Source organism: Erpetoichthys calabaricus, chromosome 15 (genome assembly GCF_900747795.2).
Source record: "Erpetoichthys calabaricus chromosome 15, fErpCal1.3, whole genome shotgun sequence".
Classification (NCBI taxonomy): Eukaryota; Metazoa; Chordata; class Cladistia; order Polypteriformes; family Polypteridae; genus Erpetoichthys; species Erpetoichthys calabaricus.
Window position 1 is genome coordinate 77954510 of NC_041408.2, and position 23165 is coordinate 77977674.

The 23165-nt window shown below is 36.5% G+C and overlaps 1 protein-coding gene across 6 annotated transcripts in view; it reads left to right on the forward strand.

Annotated features, from left to right (window-relative positions):
* Positions 1 to 23165, forward strand: part of klhdc3 (kelch domain containing 3) — a 112320-nt gene that overhangs the window by 45920 nt on the left and 43235 nt on the right. For all 6 annotated transcript variants that reach the window (XM_051919220.1, XM_051919217.1, XM_028820524.2 and 3 more), the window contains exons 6-8: positions 4031 to 4244; positions 6403 to 6489; positions 9048 to 9156. In XM_051919220.1, coding sequence (XP_051775180.1) covers positions 4031 to 4244; positions 6403 to 6489; positions 9048 to 9156 — 410 coding nt within the window. The remainder of the gene's footprint in view (positions 1 to 4030; positions 4245 to 6402; positions 6490 to 9047; positions 9157 to 23165) is intronic.

Sequence of the window (23165 nt, forward strand, 5' to 3'; positions counted from 1 at the left end):
TTCTCATAATGTTGTAAAAGGAACACCATAATTTAATCAATAGATATTTTATATATATTTTTATCATATTATACTTGGCATTATTCTTGGTGTGTGGAATTATCTCAAGGGTGCCCCCTCCTGTTTCCAGCTGTACATACTATAATTTATTATCTCTTACCAGGCGCATACTAAGCACCCTGCATATGTTTCTTTTGCACGTTTTCTTTTTTTTCTGCAATTCAATTTAATTTGTACATACTGCTTTTTATGGGTTGTGTAGAATAATATAGTTTATTAATGCATAGTTATGTTTTGTCAGTACATCTGCATTTATTACAAATACAGTGAGGAACATAAGTATTTGAACACCCTGCGATTTTGCAAGTTCTCCCACTTAGAAATCATGGAGGGGTCTGAAATTCACACTGTAGGTGCATTCCCACTGTGAGAGCCAGAATGTAAAAAAAAATTCAGAAAATCACATTGTATGATTTGTACAGAATTTATTTGTATTGCACTGCTGCACATAAGTATTTGAACACCTGGCAATCAGTAAGAATTCAGGATCTCAAAGACCTGTTACTCTGCCTTTAAGAAGTCCACCTCTACTCCACTTAGTAATCTTAATTAGTAACACCTGTCTGAGCTCTTTAAAGACACCTGTCCACCCCACAGTCAGTCAAACTCCAACTACTACCATGGGCAAGACCACAGAGCTGTCAAAAGACACCAGAGACAAAATTGTGGACCTCCACAAGGCTGGAAAGGGCTACGGGGCAGTTGCCAAGCAGCTTGGTGAAAATAGATCAACTGTTGGAGCAATTGTCAGAAAATGTAAGAGGCTAAAGACGACTGTCAGTCTCCCTCGGACTGGGGCTCCATGCAAGATCTCACCTCGTGGGATATCACAGATGATAAGAAAGGTGAGGAATCAGCCCAGAACTACATGGGTGGAGCTGGTCAATGACATGAAGAGTGCTGGGACCACAGTTTCAAAGGTCACTGTCGGTAGAACACTATGCCGTCATGGTTTCAAATCACGCATTGCACGGAAGGTTTCCCTGCTCAAGTCATCACATGTCCAGGCCCGTCTGAAGTTTGCCAGTGACCATCTGGATGATCCAGAGGAGGCATGGGAGAAAGTCATGTGGTCAGATGAGACCAAAATAGAACTTTTTGGTCTAAACTTCACTCGCCATGTTTGGAGGAAAAAGAAGGAGGAGTTGCATCCCAAGAACACCATCCCTACTGTGAAGCATGGGGGTGGATACATCATGCTTTGGGGGTGCTTTTCTGCGAAGAGGACAGGACGACTGCACTGTATTAAGGAGAGGATGAATGGGGCCATGTATTGTGAGATTTTGAGCAACAACCTCCTTCCCTCAGTCAGAGCACTGAAGATGGGTCATGGTTGGGTCTTCCAACATGACAATGACCCGAAGCACACAGCCAGGATAACCAAGGAGTGGCTCCGTAAGAAGCATATCAAGGTTCTGGAGTGGCCTAGCCAGTCTCCAGACCTAAATCCAATCGAAAATCTTTGGAGGGAGCTGAAACTCCGTGTTGCTCAGCGCCAGCCCTGGAACCTGACAGATCTAGAGGAGATCTGTGTGGAGGAGTGGGCCAAAATCCCTGTTGCAGTGTGTGCAAACCTGGTCAAGAACGTTTGACCTCTGTAATTGCAAACAAAGGCTTCTGTACCAAATATTAACACAGATTTTCTCAGGTGTTCAAATACTTATGTGCAGCAGTGCAATACAAATAAATTCTGTACAAATCATACAATGTGATTTCCTGAATTTTTTTTTATATTCTGTCTCTCTCAGTGGGAATGCACCTACAATATGAATTTCAGACCCCTCCATGATTTCTAAGTGGGAGAACTTGCAAAATCGCAGGGTGTTCAAATACTTATGTTCCTCACTGTATGCTGGCAGTGGCATTAATTCATGCATTGATCATTATGAGAGCGGTTATACTAAAATCTGTGTATGTTATGCAACAATAATTTAATTTGTTCTTTACTATCTTTCATTACTGTGATAAATGTAGAGAAAGTTAATATAAAAGTCTCAGATTTGAGACAGAGAAGCATGCATGTGTAGGGAACAAGTGTTTTATTGTATGTACAATGCCACAAAAGTTACTTTTCATACTTATTCTGCTGAAGGCAAACAAACTGAAACTTTACAGATTTAACATAGTGCTTTGTGCCAGCTATGCAATGCAATGAAGCCATATTTTATTTGCCTTCTCTTTAGTGCTTTCATTTTAAGCTTATTTGTTCACTCGGCTAACAAAACACACAATATTGTATTTACTATGTTATTCATTATAATAATGATAAAAAAGTTTAAAGAACAATTTCAGATTGTGACATTCTTATAGAAAATATATCAGTAGAGGCTACAGGATTTGTTCAGAGATAGTTTAAGATGCAAAATCCAAGTAATTCTTAACTTTTGTTACAGCTGTAAGGGTGAAATGTAGGTTTATACTTGTATGTGGATCTTAATAAGTCATTTAACATAAAGGGGTTTCTTTACTTTGCAGCCAGTTGTAACTGAGGGGCAAATAAATTAAGAGGTTTAATATTTGTATGATATTTGTATGAGATTAGTGACTAATCATTTAGCCATGAAGGTTTTGTTTCTGTTAGGCTAGGAACAGATGAATAATTTGTTTCAACAAAATTTGCTTCAAGATGTGAGTCCATTGAAATCGGAACAGATATGGCACCACATCAATATTAATTAACAGTGTGAAATGGCATAACATTTGACACTGTTTCTCTTTAAACTCATGTACTGTTAGGCTAATGAAGATATTTTACATAGTTGCATTTCTGTATGGTATGTCAATCATCACTCTGTAGGCTTTCTTGTCTGAAATCCTGAAACTCTTCCTGTTTACCTTAAGTTTTTATCAAGATACTAAAAGAATAATAATCCTATAATTAAAATTGTAGATAGATACTTTATTAATCCCAAGGGGAAATTCACAGATTACCACAATTGTCATGTGTGGTTCTGGGTTTATCCTCATAACTGAGACGTAATATTTACTGATTATAAGTACATATATTGTATTGCAAAAAGACTGACGTTTGTGCATTTTCTTTTTGTTGATTATTTTAGTAATTCACGTTTCAAGTTCTCCCAGTTAGGCTCGTATTGTGATCCATGAGTGCCCTCTAGTGGCTGTCAATCCAGTAATAATGCGGCAACATTTAATAATAATAATAAAATAATAAATAATTCATTACATTTATATAGCGCTTTTCTCAGTACTCAAAGCGCTATCCACACAGGGAGGGACCGGGAAGCGAATCCACAATCTTCCACAGTCTCCTTACTGCAAAGCAGCAGCACTACCACTGCGCCACCTGTGAGGACATTTAACATTTTGTGCTTCTCACTCTGTGTTAAAATTATACATTTTGACAGGCCAGAATATGAACCTCTGATGTGTGCAATATTTTTCATATTTTTTAACTAGTAAAAATATGAATTGCTGATATTTGTAATTACATTTTGATTAGTCAAAAGACTGGAACTTTTCCAATCAACTTATATTGAACTTTTAGTTAAAAATTTTTGCAGTCACATTTTGAAAAGTTAGATATAGAAATAATTGTAACAAAAATATAATTATAGCTAGTCAAGTAAAAAAAAATTAAAACTTCTTGCTATAGTAATATGAAAGGGTAGACTGGCGTAATCTGTACAGTACGTACAGTTTTTTTTTTTTTTTTTAACTGGAGTAAACTTTTCTGGAGATTCATTGTAGCAGAACTGCTGAATCTAAAGATAATTCTTTGAATTTCAGTCTAATAAATAGTATACATGCAGGAAAACTACAGGGTATTGCTCAAGTTAAAGTGTTGATCTGTAAGACAGATGAATGTTTAAATATATATATAATAATGTTTTCACAATTAAACACTGTAATTTAAATTATAAAGTTTACAGTGGTATAAAAATCAGATATTTATGTCTATGCTAATTACATTGGTGATGGTAAGTAATTTTTTCATTTCTATCTAAAGGGTACAGCAGCTCGTTGGAGGGATTTCCATTCTGCCACAATAATTGGCACAAAAATGTTTGTATTTGGTGGGCGAGCTGACAGATTTGGACCTTTTCACTCCAACAATGAAATATACTGCAATAAAATTAAAGTTTTTGATACTGAAATGAATTGTTGGTTGGATTCCCCTGCTACTCAAATCCTTCCTGAAGGAAGACGTAGTCACTCTGCCTGTAAGTAACTTTTTTTTTTTTGATTTTTAATTAATCATGTGGCAGATTAAAGGAGTATTAGATGCACTAAAGACTAAAGATCATCCACTGTTGATGTTGGCACTGGTAACTTATAAGTAACTGGCCCAGTCTGTTTTATTATTCTACAAGGACTGATGTGTCAGTTTTCTGGATGAACGTTTAACCAGACGGTTCTCCTAGAGAACTACTCCACACTGGGTGAAACCTTGACTTGTGAATTCTTTAATTAGGGCACAAGTTTTTGTCAGGTTCTCTTATGTCAGTGTTTCATCATTCTTCCTGCAACATCTTCCGCTATGTGTTTTAGTGATTAAAATCTTAATTTATGTGGATCTCCTTGGTTGTTTTCAGAGTTTATGGTCAGCTATGTCACACCTACTGACCACAGCACATTGAAAAGGAGACATTTCCTTGGCCCTTAATTTATGAAAGTTTTGGGAAAACTATGTAACATGAAGAAATGCTTTTTTGTTTTGGTTGGAAATCCTCAATGATGTAAACTTTTGAATTACTCTTTCTAATTTCCGTTTTCACTCTGAATGGTTAGTTGTGTGTTAGATGAAGTTTTATTTTAAAACTACAACAAGAAGTCTGCCAAAAATGGGAAAAAAATTGGCAACCACGATTGAACACTATTGATGTTGGCAAACCATGTACCTTGAATATTTCTTTTATAAGTACTTTTTCCAGTCCAATGTGGAAGGGAGTTTTTAAAAGGTAAAAAATGGACAGTTGTGGAATATCTATCAACTACTATATATCCTTGTGAGGGTGGTGTTTTTGAGTAACGTGTTCCTACAGTCTATGCAGTGATGACAATGATGGCTCAAGTCCTACTGGGCAACAGTATAAGGATTTTATATTTAACCTAGGCCCTGATTCTAGGATGACCTAATAGTAAGGAGTCATGTTCCTGATACCAAACCATCTGATGTACAGAGTCAGGAATGAATGGCAGACTGTCAGATAAAACCTTCAACTGGAAGGTTAGTCCATTGGCATTGTCTTAATATCCGTTTAATTTTTACGAAGTATCTCAAAATTTCAACTCTGTTTGCTGGTTTCAGGGCACTCTACAAGTTTTCTTCATCAAGCTAGGCTGGTCAATTTCAGCATTGTATGTAACAATTAAAACAACATTTTGAAAACCTCATCAATTAACAGTGTAATTGAATGTTTTCTTTTTCAAAAAGTATGAAGGAATCATTGTTTTGTTTTCCTGATGTTCACTAAGATTCTGTACATCATTCTATTTTTGAAACGCATTCCATCATTACTCAATTATGTTGTTGTCATTTCTGTATTTCTGCTTGACACATACAAGTTTTCCTTTCATCTGCATGTAAGCCAAATTAGGAGCACATAATTTAGAATATGAAATTCACTCTTTTCTACAGAAATATATTGGCCACTAAAGGAACTGATACCCGCAAAGCATAATGGGAATAGTAGTCCCGTGGAGCAGCCCACTTGGGTTCTGTGGGGGCCGCCAGAGGGAGCTATTGAGTTTAGTAATCCCTACTTTGTAAGACACTTCCATCAGGCTATGCCATAGCGCTGGAAGTACTCCCGGGTACAAGATAAAAGGAGCCACTCTGCCACATCCAGGTGAGTTAGATACGGGCAACACTCACCTGGGTGGAGTGGAGGAGAAACAAGAGAAGGACAAGAAGAAGAAGACTTTATAATTGTGGTGGTTTATTTGGATAAAGAAGCCTTTTGTAAGGTAATTGTGAATAATAAACCATACATTTTCATGGAGGACTTGTGTCTATGCGGTTGTGTTTGGGTTTTTGGGCTGTCTGGTGCCCCCTGTGGTTCACAAAATGTATGTATTGAATATGTATTTATTCCATTAAATGTGTAATTAATAATCTTGTTGTATTAACATTTGTTACATCATTATACCTGTCATGTTTGACAGTGAAAAATCTTAATTCAGCTGTTTTTAGCTTCTGTAATATATACAGAATGGAAAATATTTTCACTCCTTTGTATCAGATTGGTTACAGTGTTTATTTACTCTAAATGTACATTTACTATATGTGTGATTTCTGACATTTAAAAGTTTAAAATACTTCATTAAACTCCTCTTTAGCAGTAATTTTAACAAATGCTTGGTTTGTTTTTCTTTCAGTTGCCTGTAATGGAGAATTGTATATATTTGGAGGATACAATGCACGCCTTGACAGACACTTTAATGATCTGTGGAAATTTAACCCAGGTATTTTTTTCAGGGTGTTTCTCATTCTTTTTGTGATAAGCATGAAATAGCATAACAAGAAGGAAGCTGCATGTCTTATATTAATCCTGTTTTCTATACTCTCATTACACTGTACCATACTAATAATAGGTTTTACATCTACTAGTTTTCATCAATGAATGCCAGAGAAGTGTAGTGCAATCTTCCTTTTTTTTTGCAGAGTAAAATGTGTTAAAAAGTTGAACTTCACACAGATTTATACACTCGGTGTATGTAACATGCTTTATTTTGCTAACCTGTATGCTAGTGGATAGAGATGTTCTAAAATGATTGGAAGTATGATGGATTCAGAGTACTCAGTGCAGCTATCATCAGTTGATGAGTAATGATTGAGGAAGTGACGATGAGGTGGGTGAAGCCTGTCATATCTGGCTTTGCTTTAAATCAAGGAGCTTTCTATCCTTACTTCATAAAGTTACAGCAAGAAAGACCTTATTATGACTGTACAGTTTTTAAGTGTTATATTAAAAACAAGGACTCTGGCATGTCACTGACAAGGATTGTCTCTTCAACTGCAGCTGGCAGGAGCACTTCAAGGCTCATTTATATACTCCATATAGAATTCACAAACTCGTGTTATCAAAGAGAAAGGGAGAAGCAGGCAACCTGTGCTGAATTTACTCTTTGAATTTGACTTCAGTGCTTTCACATTCTTCTAACCCTAAAAGTCTATGACTTTCCATTCTGATGTTGGACAAAGTTCACCCCAATTTGGTGTTCTTGGCTTAGAAACACACTAAACTCCCCATAGAGGCTGTGGGTGCCTGAGCAACCTTGAGCTTGTGGTAGCCTTAAAAAGGACCACATATCCAAGACAAGGTCTTTTGCTGCCTGACTTTCTAGAAGGTTACCACAATTCATATTTATCCAGCATGAAACCATGCTTTGCCTCCCATTACCCAGGAAGTCTTTTGTCACTTTGCGAAACTCTTCTGGGATTCTGTCTTGAGGTAGGTCCCCAAGCTTATAGTAAGGGTGTTTGACTCACTGACCAAGTGTCTCATGGAAGTGCTACCATGTTCCTTACTAGAAGCTACTCTGCCCTGGCCACCACTCCCACTCCATCTCTATCTCTGTTTCTCTCTCTCTGATGATTTTAGGAAACACCACTCCTTGGACATCCAATACATTTAAAGGATTTAATTTTGTAAGCAGTGCCAAACTTTCCACACTTTAGATCTCCATAACCATCCTTATAGTGCCATACTTGAGCAAGGCAATGTTTCAGTGTATTGTTCTTTTCTAATAAAATGCAACATGTGTATAATGGGCTTTAACAAATAAATTCCATGCACCTGATGTTGTTACGGTAATAATGTAATATTTTGATTGTGGGTCATGTTTTGTTTCCTAGAAGATCTTGGGTGTATATAAATGTGTATATGTCAAGAATTGGAATTGTGCATTTTTATAAATTCTTATTATCATGGCGCTGGATAGTAGTGACATGATGTGTGTCGTTTATATATACAAGTAAGAATTTCACAGTAATATGTACAGTACATATGACAGCACTACTACAACTAGTACTATCACACATTCATGCAATGTTTAGACTCAGAAGCACCCAGTGAGCATATTTACAGCTCATTGTGTTGTTTAGACGATGACAGAGTTTTACTGGGCCACTTTGTCTTTTCGGTGTGGTGCATTCTTTTTTCAAAGCAGGAATGTTGTAATGACTTCACTCTATTGCTGCTGTCACATGGTTGTAATGACTTCACTCTATTGCTGCTGTCACATGCTATCAGATATTTGGTAAATATGAGTTTCTGAGTCAGAAATTCCACAATGACACCATATGAATACAGAGATACAAGTCAAAGAATTTGGAGAAAACAAAGCTAACTGAATTCTCTGAGCTGTGATGTATCTATCTATCTATCACTGACATTTCTCTTTATTCAATCATATAATATAAAAAATATACCTTGGTCAGCCTTGAGTGGTTTTACATTTGAAGCAAAGTGATACACTTTTAATATGTTTAATATCTTTATTTCCACGAAAAATGCTTTTTATCTTTAGTTGCTTATTTTTGCAGACTAAGTAACAAATAAACAACAACTTGGGTTTCTCATAATAGTTTGACTAGAAACCAATGTGAATGTACTGATGTGGGTAGTAAAACGACACAACTGAGAACTTTGAATAGTCCAATAGCACTTGAATGTAGTGTAAGTGTTGAGCAGTGAATGCAGGGCTTGCCACTTTTTTTCACCTGTATTATTATCATTCTTTAATTTAATATTATTTATTGTATCAGTATGCTGCTGCTGAAGAATGTGAATTTCCCATTGGGATTAATAAAGTATCTATCTATCTATCTATCTATCTATCTATCTAGATATGCTGTAAATTATAACCTTTCAAGTTGAAGTTTGGCACCAACATTATATTTATAAAGTGTCTGTGAGGAACAACAAACATTTGTCTTGATTATTCTATGAAGTCTTTCCATTACAAAATGAATTTCAATATAAATTTATATTAAAACTTCAATCCTTTGCCTTCTACAGAAAGCTTTACTTGGAAGAAGATAGAGCCAAAAGGAAAAGGTCCCTGCCCTCGTAGGAGACAGTGCTGCTGTATGGTTGGAGACAAAATTATTCTTTTTGGAGGTACTAGGTAAGTGAATGAATTCATTTGGGAGAGTTAGAAAGTAACCAGTTTACATTGTTGAGAATAAAAGGCAATAAATCCTCACAACTGCTTCTTCAGCAAGTTTTTGTGCTGAAGTTTTCCTAAATAAAACAAGTGTTCTTTGTTTTTTTTGCTGGCTTGTTATCGTAACGGCAAAAAATAAATAACATATTAAAATTTATTGAAAATTATATCTACCTGTTTCCTTTTTAAACATATTCAGATTGTGATTAAGGGGTAAACTGGGAGCGTTTTCCGAACTAGTGCTACTCAAATATTTATTATTAGAAATATTTTCATATGAATTAAGAATTTTGGTGGCAATCTTTTTTATCTTTTTTATATGAGGGATTTTAGCAAGGAAACCATTATAATAGTGTTCTTTTATTTCTGTGTACACTGAAAAGTTCCATTATAATAACCACTAAAATCTTGTGATGGTCTACACCAGCACCTAGTTTAAATTAAAAAAATTAAGAAAATTACCCTGTTCTCCTTCTGAGCCCAGAAAATTGCTACATTTTAGGAGTTACATTGCAAAGTCCTGCTCTTTCACCTTTCAGAAAAAGTAATGCTAATCATCATGGGAGCTGTGCAGAGCAGCTTGTGTTTGACAAAAAGCCGCCTGCTTTGCCATGTCAATTGGACCATCCAACTAACATGGAATGCGGTCCTAGGCTGCAGTAGACTCTACAGATTAGACATTATTTGATCAAAATGTGACAACATGTCCTGTATCTTTATGCTGTGGTTGGCTCCATCAAGTAATAGACAGTGGTTCCATAATTGTAGCAGGGCTTGAAAGATGAGCCTGAACTTGAAAATCAAAAGGAATTGATTTGTCACTGTACAGAAAGTGGTCTGCTTCATTAATGGTAATAGTAGGCACCCAACCAAAATTTCTTTGTTCCTGGAAGTGATGTGAAAAGACACTTAAGTTAGATGGCAAGCTGAAAAATTATGTAATGTTGCATAGTGGTGTCTGGAGTAGTGAGGTTTTTTTTATAAGGTTTTAAATAAGCAGTTCAGTAAACCATCTCTCTGAATCAACATGTCTTTACCAGGTGGTGTCTTTAAAGCCATTCCAGACTCACTCTTGGCAAAGTCCAAAGAGTGGCTTTTTTTAGTCAGGATTAGCTCATTTTTGGTTACAGGGGCACTAAGCTGTAACTGCCAATTATGAATCTTGCTGTTCCTGCACCACTGAGTCCTCCCCAGCCTTAAAACTTCAGGTCTACAGCCCTCCATCCTCTCAGGGACAGCTGAAACCCCTGTTGTGCCATTCAGGATTTGTAAAAGAAGATAAGCTATTTAGGACCTTTTTATTTCAAAAGACATATTTTAAAAATGTCTCTAAACCTTAAGTTGAAGCAACTATAGTAATTTGAGAACGGGATATATAAGGTGCTGTTTCTTACTACTACCATATATACTCGCGTATAAGTTGGGTCTTGAATCCCAAAAAATCGATCATAAAATCAGACCACGACTTATACACCTGTTCAAAAATACGACACTTAATTTTTTTTTTATACATCTTCTTGCCTCCTCCAATCTTACATCAGTTTCTCAGACACAACAAATTTTGTTGCAGCAGCGCAGTTACCAATTTCTTTTGCCACTTCAACAACTTTTAATTTTAAACCAGCTTCATATTTTCTTCTGATTGAACGCTCCATCGTAGATAAGGTGTGCTTTTACGATTTAGGTGTATGAGGGTGTGAGAGACAAAAAACACAAAACAGTGCAAATGTCGCTTCGGAATGGTTCAGGTATTACCTTGTGGTCATGTAGGCCCAATGCATAGAAAAAAAAGGCAGTGTGCTTCGTGGTTACTTTCTAATGTGGGCGTTAGCATATCATAATTTCTTGGACCAATAGGATAAGTTTTCCGCATTCAAATTATATGACCGACATTATAAAATACAGTGGAACCTCGAGATACGATCACCTCTGTATACGAGAAATTCAAAATACGAGGAAAGTATGAGCGAAAAATTCAGATCTAAATACGAGCATTGGCTCACGTAACGAGCCACGAGCCAGGCTGTGGGTATAGCTCGCGGCTTAGCGAGGGGGCGTGGTAGCAGTAGCGAGCCGCAGGGCGATCTGCGGTGTCTGCGTTTCTCACCTAAGTGCACAGGTGGGAAACTGCCCACATCCATGATTTGTCCGGTGGCTGATGGACTGGGCAGGGTTGCCACCCGTCCTTTAAAATACGGAATCGTCCAGTATTTGAGAATGAAATTGCGCGTCCCGTTTTGAATCAATACGTATGCGTCCCTTATTTTTTTGTATTAAAAGTGGTAACCCTAGCAGCTGCCATGTCTTCCCCGCATATATAGAGAAGCGCGAGCCAGTTAAGGGGGAGAAGAAGTAAAAGAAAAGAGAGGAGAGGAGAGAGAACGGAGGTTGCAGGAGGAGGCAGGAATCCGCAGCAGTAGGAAGTCGGTGCGAGAGAGCGAGCGAGTGCAGGCTCGCGTGTAGCTGAACAGGCGAGCCAAACAGCTGAAGCAGGACGGTGTAGAGAAGGTCAGCTGCATTAAGTGTCTCGCCTGTTGCAGAGCCCGCATGGGAGAAGCAGGTGAGACGCTAACAGAGAAGAAGCACCGGGGATTGTCATCTGTTTTTTGAAGACTGCTTCCTGTTGACGTTTTAACCTCGTGTTAAAGGATTGTTATTCTTATGTACTTTAAACCTCCACTTCACAACTGTTTTAAGGATTATTTATTTAAAGATTTATTGAATGCTCTACTGCACTTTGGACACCTGTTTTGATTCTTTTAATAATCAGTTATATTATTTACCAGTGTTATTTATTAAAGGTAGACTACAGTATATATAATTTATCAGTGTTATTTGTTAGGAAAAATGATTTTTATGTTAATATATTTGGGATGCGGAACGGATTAACTGGATTTCCATTATTTTCAATGGGGACGTTTGTTCTAGATACGAGAAATTCGCTATACAAGCTCAGTGCTGGAACGAATTAAACTCGTATCTAGAGGTTCCACTGTACCAGAAATTATACTGTAAAATCAAAACCTGACTTATTCACGGGAGAACTTAAACATGAGTATTTAAGGTAGTTATCATCCTTGCTGCTGCGTTTTCAATTGACTGTAGTGTATTAAACAACTCACGTTTTAAGATCTGAACAAAACATTTTGAAGCAGTTCTGGTTGATAAAAATGAATGATCTACTTTATTTTATATATCCTGCAAGTTAAAAATTACACTAACTTCAATATTTCTAAACTGAAAAAACAAGGCCTTAGAATGTATTAAACAGTGATAACTGAAGGTTACATTTTTGTTCAATTTAAGTTGGTTTCAGCCTTTCAATTAAGACTTTTTATATGTCTTGCTATTTGCACAATTACTAACCACTAAAAATTCTTTCTTCTCGAAAAAAAATGAGCTATAATTTTCACTACCCAACTGTTCGTCTCATGAAAGCAGTTAGTTAATTGCATAACTAAAGTAGTAGTTCTGCTTGTAAATATATCTGATAAACGCAAACGAGTTTCAGCAGTATACAAATATAAGAATGTGTCAAAAGGTAGAAAATACCGTGATTGTAGCAGAATAAAGGACATGTAAGCACTTCCTACTTCAGTGATTCCTAGTCTGATTTTAATGTATTATAAGGTAACCTTTTTACTTATAAATTGAACTATACTGGAAAACCTAAGACTTGGGTATATTTTTGCCATTGTGTTTGATTGCATGTTATTGTCTGGACTGCTGTGAACAACAAAGAGAAACTTGTTTGATAGCCATTTGATCTTTATGTGGATAACCACACTGCACAGGGTGAATGATATACGCTAAGGTTTTGGCATCCATGGTGACAGTGCGCTATTGCAGTCCTGGCTGTTGGTTACATTGCACTTACACCTGTAGTTGTACTGTGCTTTGGCACATCTTGTGCACGTATTGTTCTCAGGAATGTTCTTTTTGAAGGTGGTCCAACTATACATGAGAGTTGTCTACAGGAGGGTTGTGGTGTTATCAAGTTAAGAAGCCAGACCAGACATCTGTGCCCCCCAGAAGTAATCATTCGCAGCTTCTTTGGAATTATAGCCCCTCCCAAGCCAACTGATAGGTGTAGTCAAGTCACTCCTGCATGTTCCCCAGCATCTCTTTCAAGTAGGCCATGCCTGATAAAGCTGTTGTGGAAAACGTCTAGGGTTTAGGTTTCAACCTACATTTTCCACCTGGTAGCAGTGATATTTACAGTATAACTCCCAGAGGATAAGAGCACTAGAAAAATGAGTAAAAATTAAAATGGAATTATAAACATTTTTTCCGCTGTCACAAAAATCATTTTAAAGGTGTCACCATAGGCTTACATTGACTTTAACTGTGGCTGCCTCGCCCTCAACCTTTCTCCATGAAGTACATCTTGAAGCATCAAAAGTGGAGCTTGTGTGCTAATCCTGATTGGGATCCACTGTGTGTAAGGTTTAGCAAATGCAGATAGACGGAGTTGGTTGCTGTATAAATTCTTGAGAAATAACTTAGTAAAATAGAAAGTTAGAAATATCAAAGAATGAAATGTTTTGTCTCTTTTAGGCACTAAAAATGTGTCCTAATTGATAAGTTAATTACACATTAATATTGGTGTACAGATTTGGCATGCTGTACCTCACTGTGTAGTTAGAGTGGGCTTCTCCCAAGGATATGTCTCCTTTTATTGGTAATGTTGATAAAGCTATCTTGGTGACCGTCTCTTCTGTTATACTGTCTAAATGCTAGAGTTCCACCATTTTAGTAAGGAGCTTCAGCTACATTTCCACAACTGGCCTCTAAAGAAGAGGAGGGACGGGCAAATTTAAAGGTTCTGATTAAGCCACTGTGGGAGACTGTGTCCTCTGGAAAGCTGTAGATACTTCATTGCCTAGAAATGTAATTCAAAAACATAGGACTGCCATGGAGAGCTGGTGGTAACCTAGATGGAAACACTTAATATTCCCCAAGGATGATAAATGCCATGTGACCAAGTGGGTGCTTGGGATGCTAACCCTTAACTAAGAGCGAGAGAGGAGTCTAGGAGATCTGGCAAGGATTTGCAGCATATGGCTTCCTGGTTACACTGAGGTATTTTTTTCTCATAAAGGAAGTCACCACGTTGCTTCCTTCAAGGAGAGGAATGTGCCATGGAGGTCTTGTAGGAGACCAGAAGATCTCCTGGTTACTGAAGAGGGCATACAGTCTCAAGTTGGAGTGGATTGATCTGTGTTTACATTTTCAAAAAAAAAAGGGAGTCTTTTATGGAGACCTGGTCGTTAAAGTGCTACTGATGGCTTGTGGTTGCTGGGACACCTGAAGCCACTAAAAGGAGCTCTACCCTGTTGTAGGTCTAGTCAAGAAATGGCTGCTTAGGTCCTAATTATTGTCTCCTTGGCAGCACTATGGATGTTATACATACTACGAAGTCTTCTAATTCATGTATGCAGCAGAGGATATTCACCTGGCAGTTCTAAAACAGCAATGAAATAAACAAGGTATTTTACTGGCCAGTCCGCATTTAAACCATTTGAGGCAGAAAAGATCTCAAGGTCCAGAGACAAGAGGTGTAAATGATCCTTCAGTTATTCAGCAGTAAGCTACAGACTTCTAACCCTAACCCTAATGTCTTGTTTTTTCTTTTTTAGGATGACTAAATTTGATAGGTCTGATGGAAGGATAGGTTTACAAAATGAGTGAAGACATTCAACACTAGTTAGCAGCACAGACCAATGAACCCAAGATTACTAAATTCTGTTAAATTAAGTCATAGCATTCTGAAACTCAATCAAATTCAGGGTTGTGGGGTGCCAAAGCCTGTCCTGGCAACATTGGTCACTAATGTTTAAAATACCATATCCGGCTACCACATTGAATCAGTCATAAAACATGATCACAGACATTTATCAACTTCTTTATTTTGATTTTTTAAAAATTGATTAGCACATGAAAGTAAGAATTTCATTGCACTCTGTACATGTGACGACAATGGCCCTATAAACCTATAATTTTTTGCTAAAGTTTATCGTGTTCTTAATATTTTGAATGGCTTTTAGTTGATGTATGTGCTGAAGAAAGCACTTTTAATAAATGTGTGATTGCATTTGACAGCCTGTCTGCAACCTCAGGTCTTGTGCAGTATTAAAACAGATGTTTAGTAAAGTTTTGATGAAACTGTTTATTTTTTGCAAGTGAATAAAAATAAAATCAAGAAACAATTTGCAAATGATTCAATGAAGTGGTTCCCCAGCTTTGTGACTAGCCTGTTTTTGAAAGGTTTTCTTTTGATAGATTTTGTATATCAAACTCTGACATTCCCATCTGTCCTTGTTGTATTTGGATTTTGTTTCTTACGCCACAGCTACTTTGTAATTTGTCCATTAGACTACTGTATGCTGTGTCCCTTATCTGTATGATACTTTGTGCTGTATATGTTTCTTATGTTCTTATCTGATTGTTTGCACATTTTGTTCTGTTCCCTGAAATAATTCAGAAAGTATTGTACAATGCATTTACAAACTGCTATCTGAGCCCAATCATATAATTTGCTCCTCAGAATGCTCAATGTAAGGTATAATTTAAAATGTTAATATATTTGTTACTTACACTATTAAAGTTATTTTTTTCTTTTTTTTGTGTAAAAGCTAGCAAAATATAATAATATTGGTTTTCACTGTAATCGTCTGGTTATATGTCACTGAAAGGGACCAGACCAGAGATTATTGCCTATATAATCTGGGAGTGACTACTTCTAAAACCAATAATGCTGAGTCTGGGTTTCATTTGAGACATTTAGCTTTCATGATAAATGTTACTTATCTGTTTCAGACAAGCCATCAGTTTCTCTTTGGTGCTCTTAATTTAGTCAGGAGTCATCGTACTTTAATTACTAATGACAGCCTCTTATCATTGTGCCTCTCATCTTATTAAGAATCTTGTATCTTTTCTGTGATAAACAAGGCCTTACAAGATTTTGCACCAATTAAACTTGGTATATTGGCTTAAAAATGACTAATGGCCATTTTGTAGTGATTTCAGGTAGTCTTTGATGGTAGAAGTGGTAAATATAACTTAACATTTTAGATTTTTTTTATGTTTGGTATGATACAATAATAAAACACCCTTAACAAAACATGTGATGTTGTTATTTTAAGAGTGGGTGATGGTTTAAATGGCATATTCTCAAACAATGGTTCAGATGGATACATTTGGTCTGTGATGTGGCTGTGGAACACTAATCTATAATTTTTAGCTCTCAGCGTTTGGTTCTCTCACTCTTTTTTTTTTGATTATTATAATTCTTATCTTGATTTCCTTTTATATTGATTGTGCATGTTTTGTACTTGCTATTTTGAGGTCCCTGTCATAGCTGAAAGGCATGAATTGAGGCAAATAGATGGATCTATGCAGTTTTAATATATTTTTTAACAGGTTTTAGTGAATCAAAGTATTAATTTTGTAGTATTGAGTAATATATATATATATATATATATATATATATATATATATATATATATATATATATATATATATATATATTCACCTAGGGAAACAATGTACCTGAAAAGAAACAAAAAGAATGTTTGTGGGGAAAAATTATAACTGGAACAGAAAAGTACTTTACTGGTAAATGTTTGATATCCAATTATTGAGCAATCAAGATCTTTAATTTATACTTAGTGAATTAATACAAAATTAGTTAAGCAGACACGTTTTTTTTTTTTGCAGTATAGTAATATATATTGCTGCATTAGAAACAAAGTAATGAAAAATATCAGTTTTTCCGTTTATTATAAATAATAGCCAATTGTTTATTAGGTTAGTGATTACATCTAATGATACTTACAAAACATACGTATATGAGTATAAAGACAAGGAAATCACACAAACACCAAATGAGTTTTCCAGTGATTTTCAGTCACAGACTTACTTCCTTTAATCTTAGCAAGTTGGGTGCAGGCACCGCATGCTCTTGTGACATCCAGTGTTACACCCCCAGTGACTCCGTCCAACCAGTCTGCGACTCGCCCTGCAAATTCAAGCTGGTGTGATTTATCTTAAGTCATAGAGTGGGGAGTGTGCTTGAGAGCTGACAACCAGTGAGCACTCACCTGGAAATACAATGTATATAACGTAGCTATGAGGCATAAGACATTTGAGTGTTCTGGACCTCACAGACAGAAAAGAGGCTTGTCAGTCTGATATCTCGTGTTTTATGTATGATGGCAGAATGGAAAAAAGTAAACTGAAACAGCCGAGATTGTGTTTGAACTCGCCATGGCTGGAAAGCATTTTTACAGTGCTGGCTCTGTGTAATATTTTGCAAATGTGAATCTGTGCTGGACAAACATCAAGTTTGAAATCACCTTCAACTAGAACTTGTGAAATGGAACACTGGCCATTGAAACCGTGGTATTTCATAAGTGGCCATCAACGTAAAACATCACAAGTGAAGAGTAGGTTTGTATTAAAGAGTGCATTATACCAAATGTTTCTATGTTCCAGCAGTGTATTCACTACAGAGATAACAATTATTTCGATTTTAAATGAGTACTAGGGGGCTTTGCCCCCTGCTCGCTTCACTCACCAACCCCCCGGCCTGCCAACGTGCCAGCCAATTTGCGTCTCTGCCGCTTGCGTATGTGGATTTCACTTTCACCAAACAACAAATCTTTTAATTCTCGCAGATACGCCTCTTCATTGTGAAGAAACACTGCTTTTCCCCAATGGCAACATGAAATAGATGATCTACAAGGCTCTGACTTAAAGTTTAAATCCGAACAAAATGTTTGATCTCTTTTCACTGTTCCATTATTTCACCAAGAAATAATTTCCATTTGTTTGTGCTAATGCAATCTTTGCTATCATTTTTCTGAGACTTTTGAATTTTAGTACTTTCATAATCTCTAACCTGCTCTGCATGTGTATCGCACCAATGTTTTTGAACCTCTTTAAGATGTTCTACTTTGTCATCTACTCTTTGTATTTTATTTCTGGCCCTGGGCATGGTTAAATCGCTTGGCACAAAGTCTCGTCTCGCAGGACTTGAAAGTATCTCTCTGAAAAAGTCACATCTTGTCCCAGGCTAAAAAGTCTTGTCTCGTTCCAGGAATTTTTTATATAATAGAGAGATAAGAAGAGTTAGAATTGGTCTGAAGACTGGGTGGACAGGTTTTCATTGATTTTCAGAAAATGGAAACCGATTCTGCATTGGAGGGTGACTACACACATCTTCCTGTTACATGTGGTATGACAATTGCCTGGAGACATAAACCAGATCTCTTAGTGGCCAAATAACTACATGTTACAGTGCCAAAATATATATATTTTCTGATACCCTTTGTCTTTTGCGCAGTTTGAATTGTATCGAGTATGTTTTTACATTCATGGGAATGTTCTGTGATGGTCTAGCATCTCTTTCAGCTTTGTTACTATCTTGCGGCTATCTATAACTCAGAAGTATAAAAAACAAGTTCAGAAAATGGATGGAAGAATATTGTGAGAATATGCATAGACAAATTTTCATACCTGTTGACCTTGTTTAGAAGCTGGCAATATATATTTAGAAATGGATACAGTAGAACCATGAAACAGATCGATACTTAATAGACCTTGAGAAGTGGAAACGAAATATAGCATTAGATAACAATTAAAAATGGGAAAAATAATAAAATGTTGTAGCTTTAAAATGACAGAGAATGCAGATATGGATTTTAAGCATAATAAGAACACTAAAATGTACTTTTATGTTAGTGTGTTTTATGTAAAAGAATTAATCACTTTTTTACTTTCACACTCCAAATGAAATACATGTTAGTGTAACAGGCCTCTCTAACTTGGCCTGGTATGAGTGAGTGTGGCTGTCACTGTGAGTGAGCTGTTTGATGGGCTGATGCCTGTTCTGGAGTTTGCTCCTGCTCTGCATCCATTACTGCTGGGACAAACTCTGTTTCCATGTGACTCTAAAACTAAATTTTGCAGATTTAGTAAACATACTAATGGATGAATAGAAAAGCTGTACAGTTGTTTTCTTAATTAAATGTTCTATCAAAATACCTAGGGATGTTCTATGTTATGTGTAGTATAGTGCCCACAACTACTGACAATATTCTTTTGGATAAATTCCCCTGACTTGGGTTATAGAGCACGCTCTAGGAAGTCTAACACCTTACTAGGCATTTACGAGTGCTTCAGTTCACTGTCAGGTAGTGGACTGTGACAAATCCACTCGGAGTCGAAAGTCTTTTCAGTTATGCTGTAGGTGTAATGTGTTATGTATGTTATACACACCATTACATCACAGTGGGTTTTATTGACACTGTTTTTGAAAGGTAAATATGAGTAATGTTTGTTTGCTTTCTAAATTAGATATATTTTTGCACAGCTTTCTTTGCAGTATGTAATTAGTAATACCCAGCTGTATGTAAGCTACACATGAAAATATATTCTTTTTAAATATTTCATTGGTATTTTTTTGTTTAAGTTTATAAAAATATGATCAATGATGATGGTAATGTTTTTGGAATGCTCATGAAGTTTATTCTGTTTAAAAAGATAACATAATCTAAGAAAATTGGAATATTTTTGTTTTCCATGTTGCTTAAAAAGTATGCATGTAAAAAAATGTTAAGTGCATCCTTTGAGTGTTATATACTTGCTAAAAAGAAGAAGGGGGATTTGGGAGATTCCTTTCATCTGAACGGAGACTTTAAGTCTTCTCATTGGGGTTTTGCTTCCTGCATCTCCACTAGTAAAGATGCCAGTATGTGATAGCCAGCACAAAGGATCTGTGCCTCAAGTAGTAGCTCTGATAGTACAGTAGCTGCTGCGTAACAAGGTAGGGGAGCGGCAGGGTCCAGACTCGTTCTTCCTCATCTTCTCAATCAATGGCTACTTATCAGCTGTCTGAGAACCATGCCTTTATCACATGTACCCTACTGGGCACTTTTGATAGCCCAAATCAGGCTGTATTGATAACAAAATATGGCTCTCTTGAAGTACTGAATTTCTGCTTCTTAGTCAATTGACATGGTGGTTTTGCAAATGGTAACCAAATAAGTTTGGTTAAACTTAAAAATATATGGTATATCGGAAAACCTCTGTAGCAGGTGACAGTTTTTGTTTTCCGTTACTTTGCAGTCTTTATCGTTTTTACATCTGTGTCATCTGTTTTATGCTTACTATGTCCCTGAAATTCCTTTAGGAATTAATGCTTTTGGAATTTGTTATGATTATGGTATGAAGCTTTGGAATAACTTACCTGACTATTCCTTTTATCTGATTTATTTGGGTCAATTAAAGTATTATTCACCCATTTTACAGTGGACATGTCTCTACCTTGACTCTGAATTTGATTTTTTATTTCATTAGTCTGTGCATAGATTATTCTGTCAACAGGTAAATGTTTCATTTTACATTTGCAATCAATGTTTAGTTATGGAATTTCACTTTCATATTGGTCATCATTATTTTCATACTTATAAGTATAAAAATACAAATTGCATTTCATTGACTACATATGGACAGTCACAAATCCAAACAAAAACATGCAACTGTGCTTACCTTTTATTTATTTATTTATTTATACATACATACATACAGTCATATGAAAAAGTTTGGGAACCCCTCTTAATTCTTTGGATTTTTGTTTATCATTGGCTGAGCTTTCAAAGCAGCAACTTCCTTTTAATATATGACATGCCTTATGGAAACAGTAGTATTTCAGCAGTGACATTAAGGTTATTGGATTAACAGAAAATATGCAATATGCATCATAACAAAATTAGACAGGTGCATAAATTTGGGCACCCCAACAGAGATATTACATCAATACTTAGTTGAGCCTCCTTTTGCAAATCTAACAGCCTCTAGACGCCTTCTATAGCCTTTGATGAGTGTCTGGATTCTGGATGGAGGTATTGTTGACCATTCTTCCATACAAAATCTCTCCAGTTCAGTTAAATTTGATGGCTGCCGAGCATGGACAGCCTGCTTCAAATCATCCCATAGATTTTCGATGATATTCAAGTCAGGGGACTGTGACAGCCATTCCAGAACATTGTACTTCTCCCTCTGCATGAAAGCCTTTGTAGATTTCGAACTGTGTTTTGGGTCATTGTCTTGTTGGAATATCCAACCCCTGCGTAACTTCAACTTTGTGACTGATGCTTGAACATTATCCTGAAGAATTTGTTGATATTGGTTTGAATTCATCTGACCCTCGACTTTAACAAGGGCCCCAGTCCCTGAACTAGCCACACAGCCCCACAGCATGATGGAACCTCCACCAAATTTGACAGCAGGTAGCAGGTGTTTTTCTTGGAATGCGGTGTTCTTCTTCTGTCATGCAAAGCGCTTTTTGTTATGACCAAATAAGTCAATTTTTGTCTCATCAGTCCAAAGCACACTGTTCCAAAATGAATCTGGCTTGTCTAAATGAAAATTTGCATATAACAAGCGACTTTGTTTGTGGCGTGAGTGCAGAAAGGGCTTCTTTCTCATCACCCTGCCATGCAGATGTTCTTTGTGCAAATTGCGCTGAATTGTAGAACGATGTACAGATACACCATCTGCAGCAAGATGTTCTTGCAGATCTTTGGAGGTAATCTGTGGGTTGTCTGTAACCATTCTCACAATCCTGCACATATACCGCTCCTGTATTTTTCTTGGCCTGCCAGACCTGCTGGGTTTAACAGCAACTGTGCCTGTGGCCTTCCATTTCCTGATTCCATTCCTTACAGTTGAAACTGACAGTTTAAACCTCTGAGATAGCTTCTTGTAGCCTTCGCCTAGACCATGAGACTGAACAATCTTTGTTTTCAGATCTTTTGAGAGTTGCTTTGAAGATCCCATGCTGTCACTCTTCAGAGGAGAGTCAAAGGGAAGCACAACTTGTAATTGACCACCTTAAATACCTTTTCTCACAATTCAAGGCTTAACGTGCTACTCCAACCAATTTGGTGTTGTAAGTAATCGGTATTGAGCAGTTACATGCATTCAAATCAGCAAAATTACAAGGGGACCCAAATTTTTGCACAGCCAGTTTTTCACATTTGATTTAATTTCACACAACTAAATACTGCTTCACTAAAAATCTTTGTTTGGAAAACACCCCAGTACTCAGATGTTCCTAGGAAATGAAAGACATACCACTGTTGTCTTTTTTTGTTGAAAGGAGAGCAAATTGTTATGCAGGCTGACTTTTTCATATGACTGTACTTATATATAATATATATATATATATATATGTGTGTGTGTGTGTGTGTGTGTGTGTGTATATAAAAAATACACTCACTCCATATTTTGCAACAAAGGACTTCCCAAAAACTGCATTTTTCATAAAATTCAGTGCAAATGGTAATATGGTTTACTGAGTATTTATTAATAGTTGTACTTTCTTGCACGAACCTCACTCTATCACATAAATTCCTAACCAAACAACCTAACCAAACAAAATGGAGAATATTAAAGATACAGGGGGCACAGTGGTGCAGTGTTTAACACTGCTGCCTCTTTGGTCCTGTGTCATGGGTACATCATCATCATCTGCGTGGATTTTACACATTCTCCATTTGCCTGCTTGTATTTTGCATGTCCACATCCCCTAAAGATGTTGGTGTGTTAACTTAACTGGTAATTCCAAATTGCATGCTTGCAAGGGTAGGCTCGTGTGTGAGGGGGCCATATCCTGCCCTGTCCAGGGTAGATTCCCCCCTTGTGTTTAATGCTGCTGTGATGAGATCCTGCTCACTGTGATCCTAAATTGGATTAAGCAGATTTCAGAATAGTATGTAATTAAATACATTTTATTAAAAAGTTGGACAAAAATGTACAAGTCATTCTTTAGTTATTTATAATTTTGACAGTGTAACAGGGTACTAATATTATTTAAACATGTCAATTAATATGAACTTGTGTCCAAATATTGATATTCTCTTATTTGTTAAAATTTTTTGGTTTGTAGGATTCCTTTTTGCAAG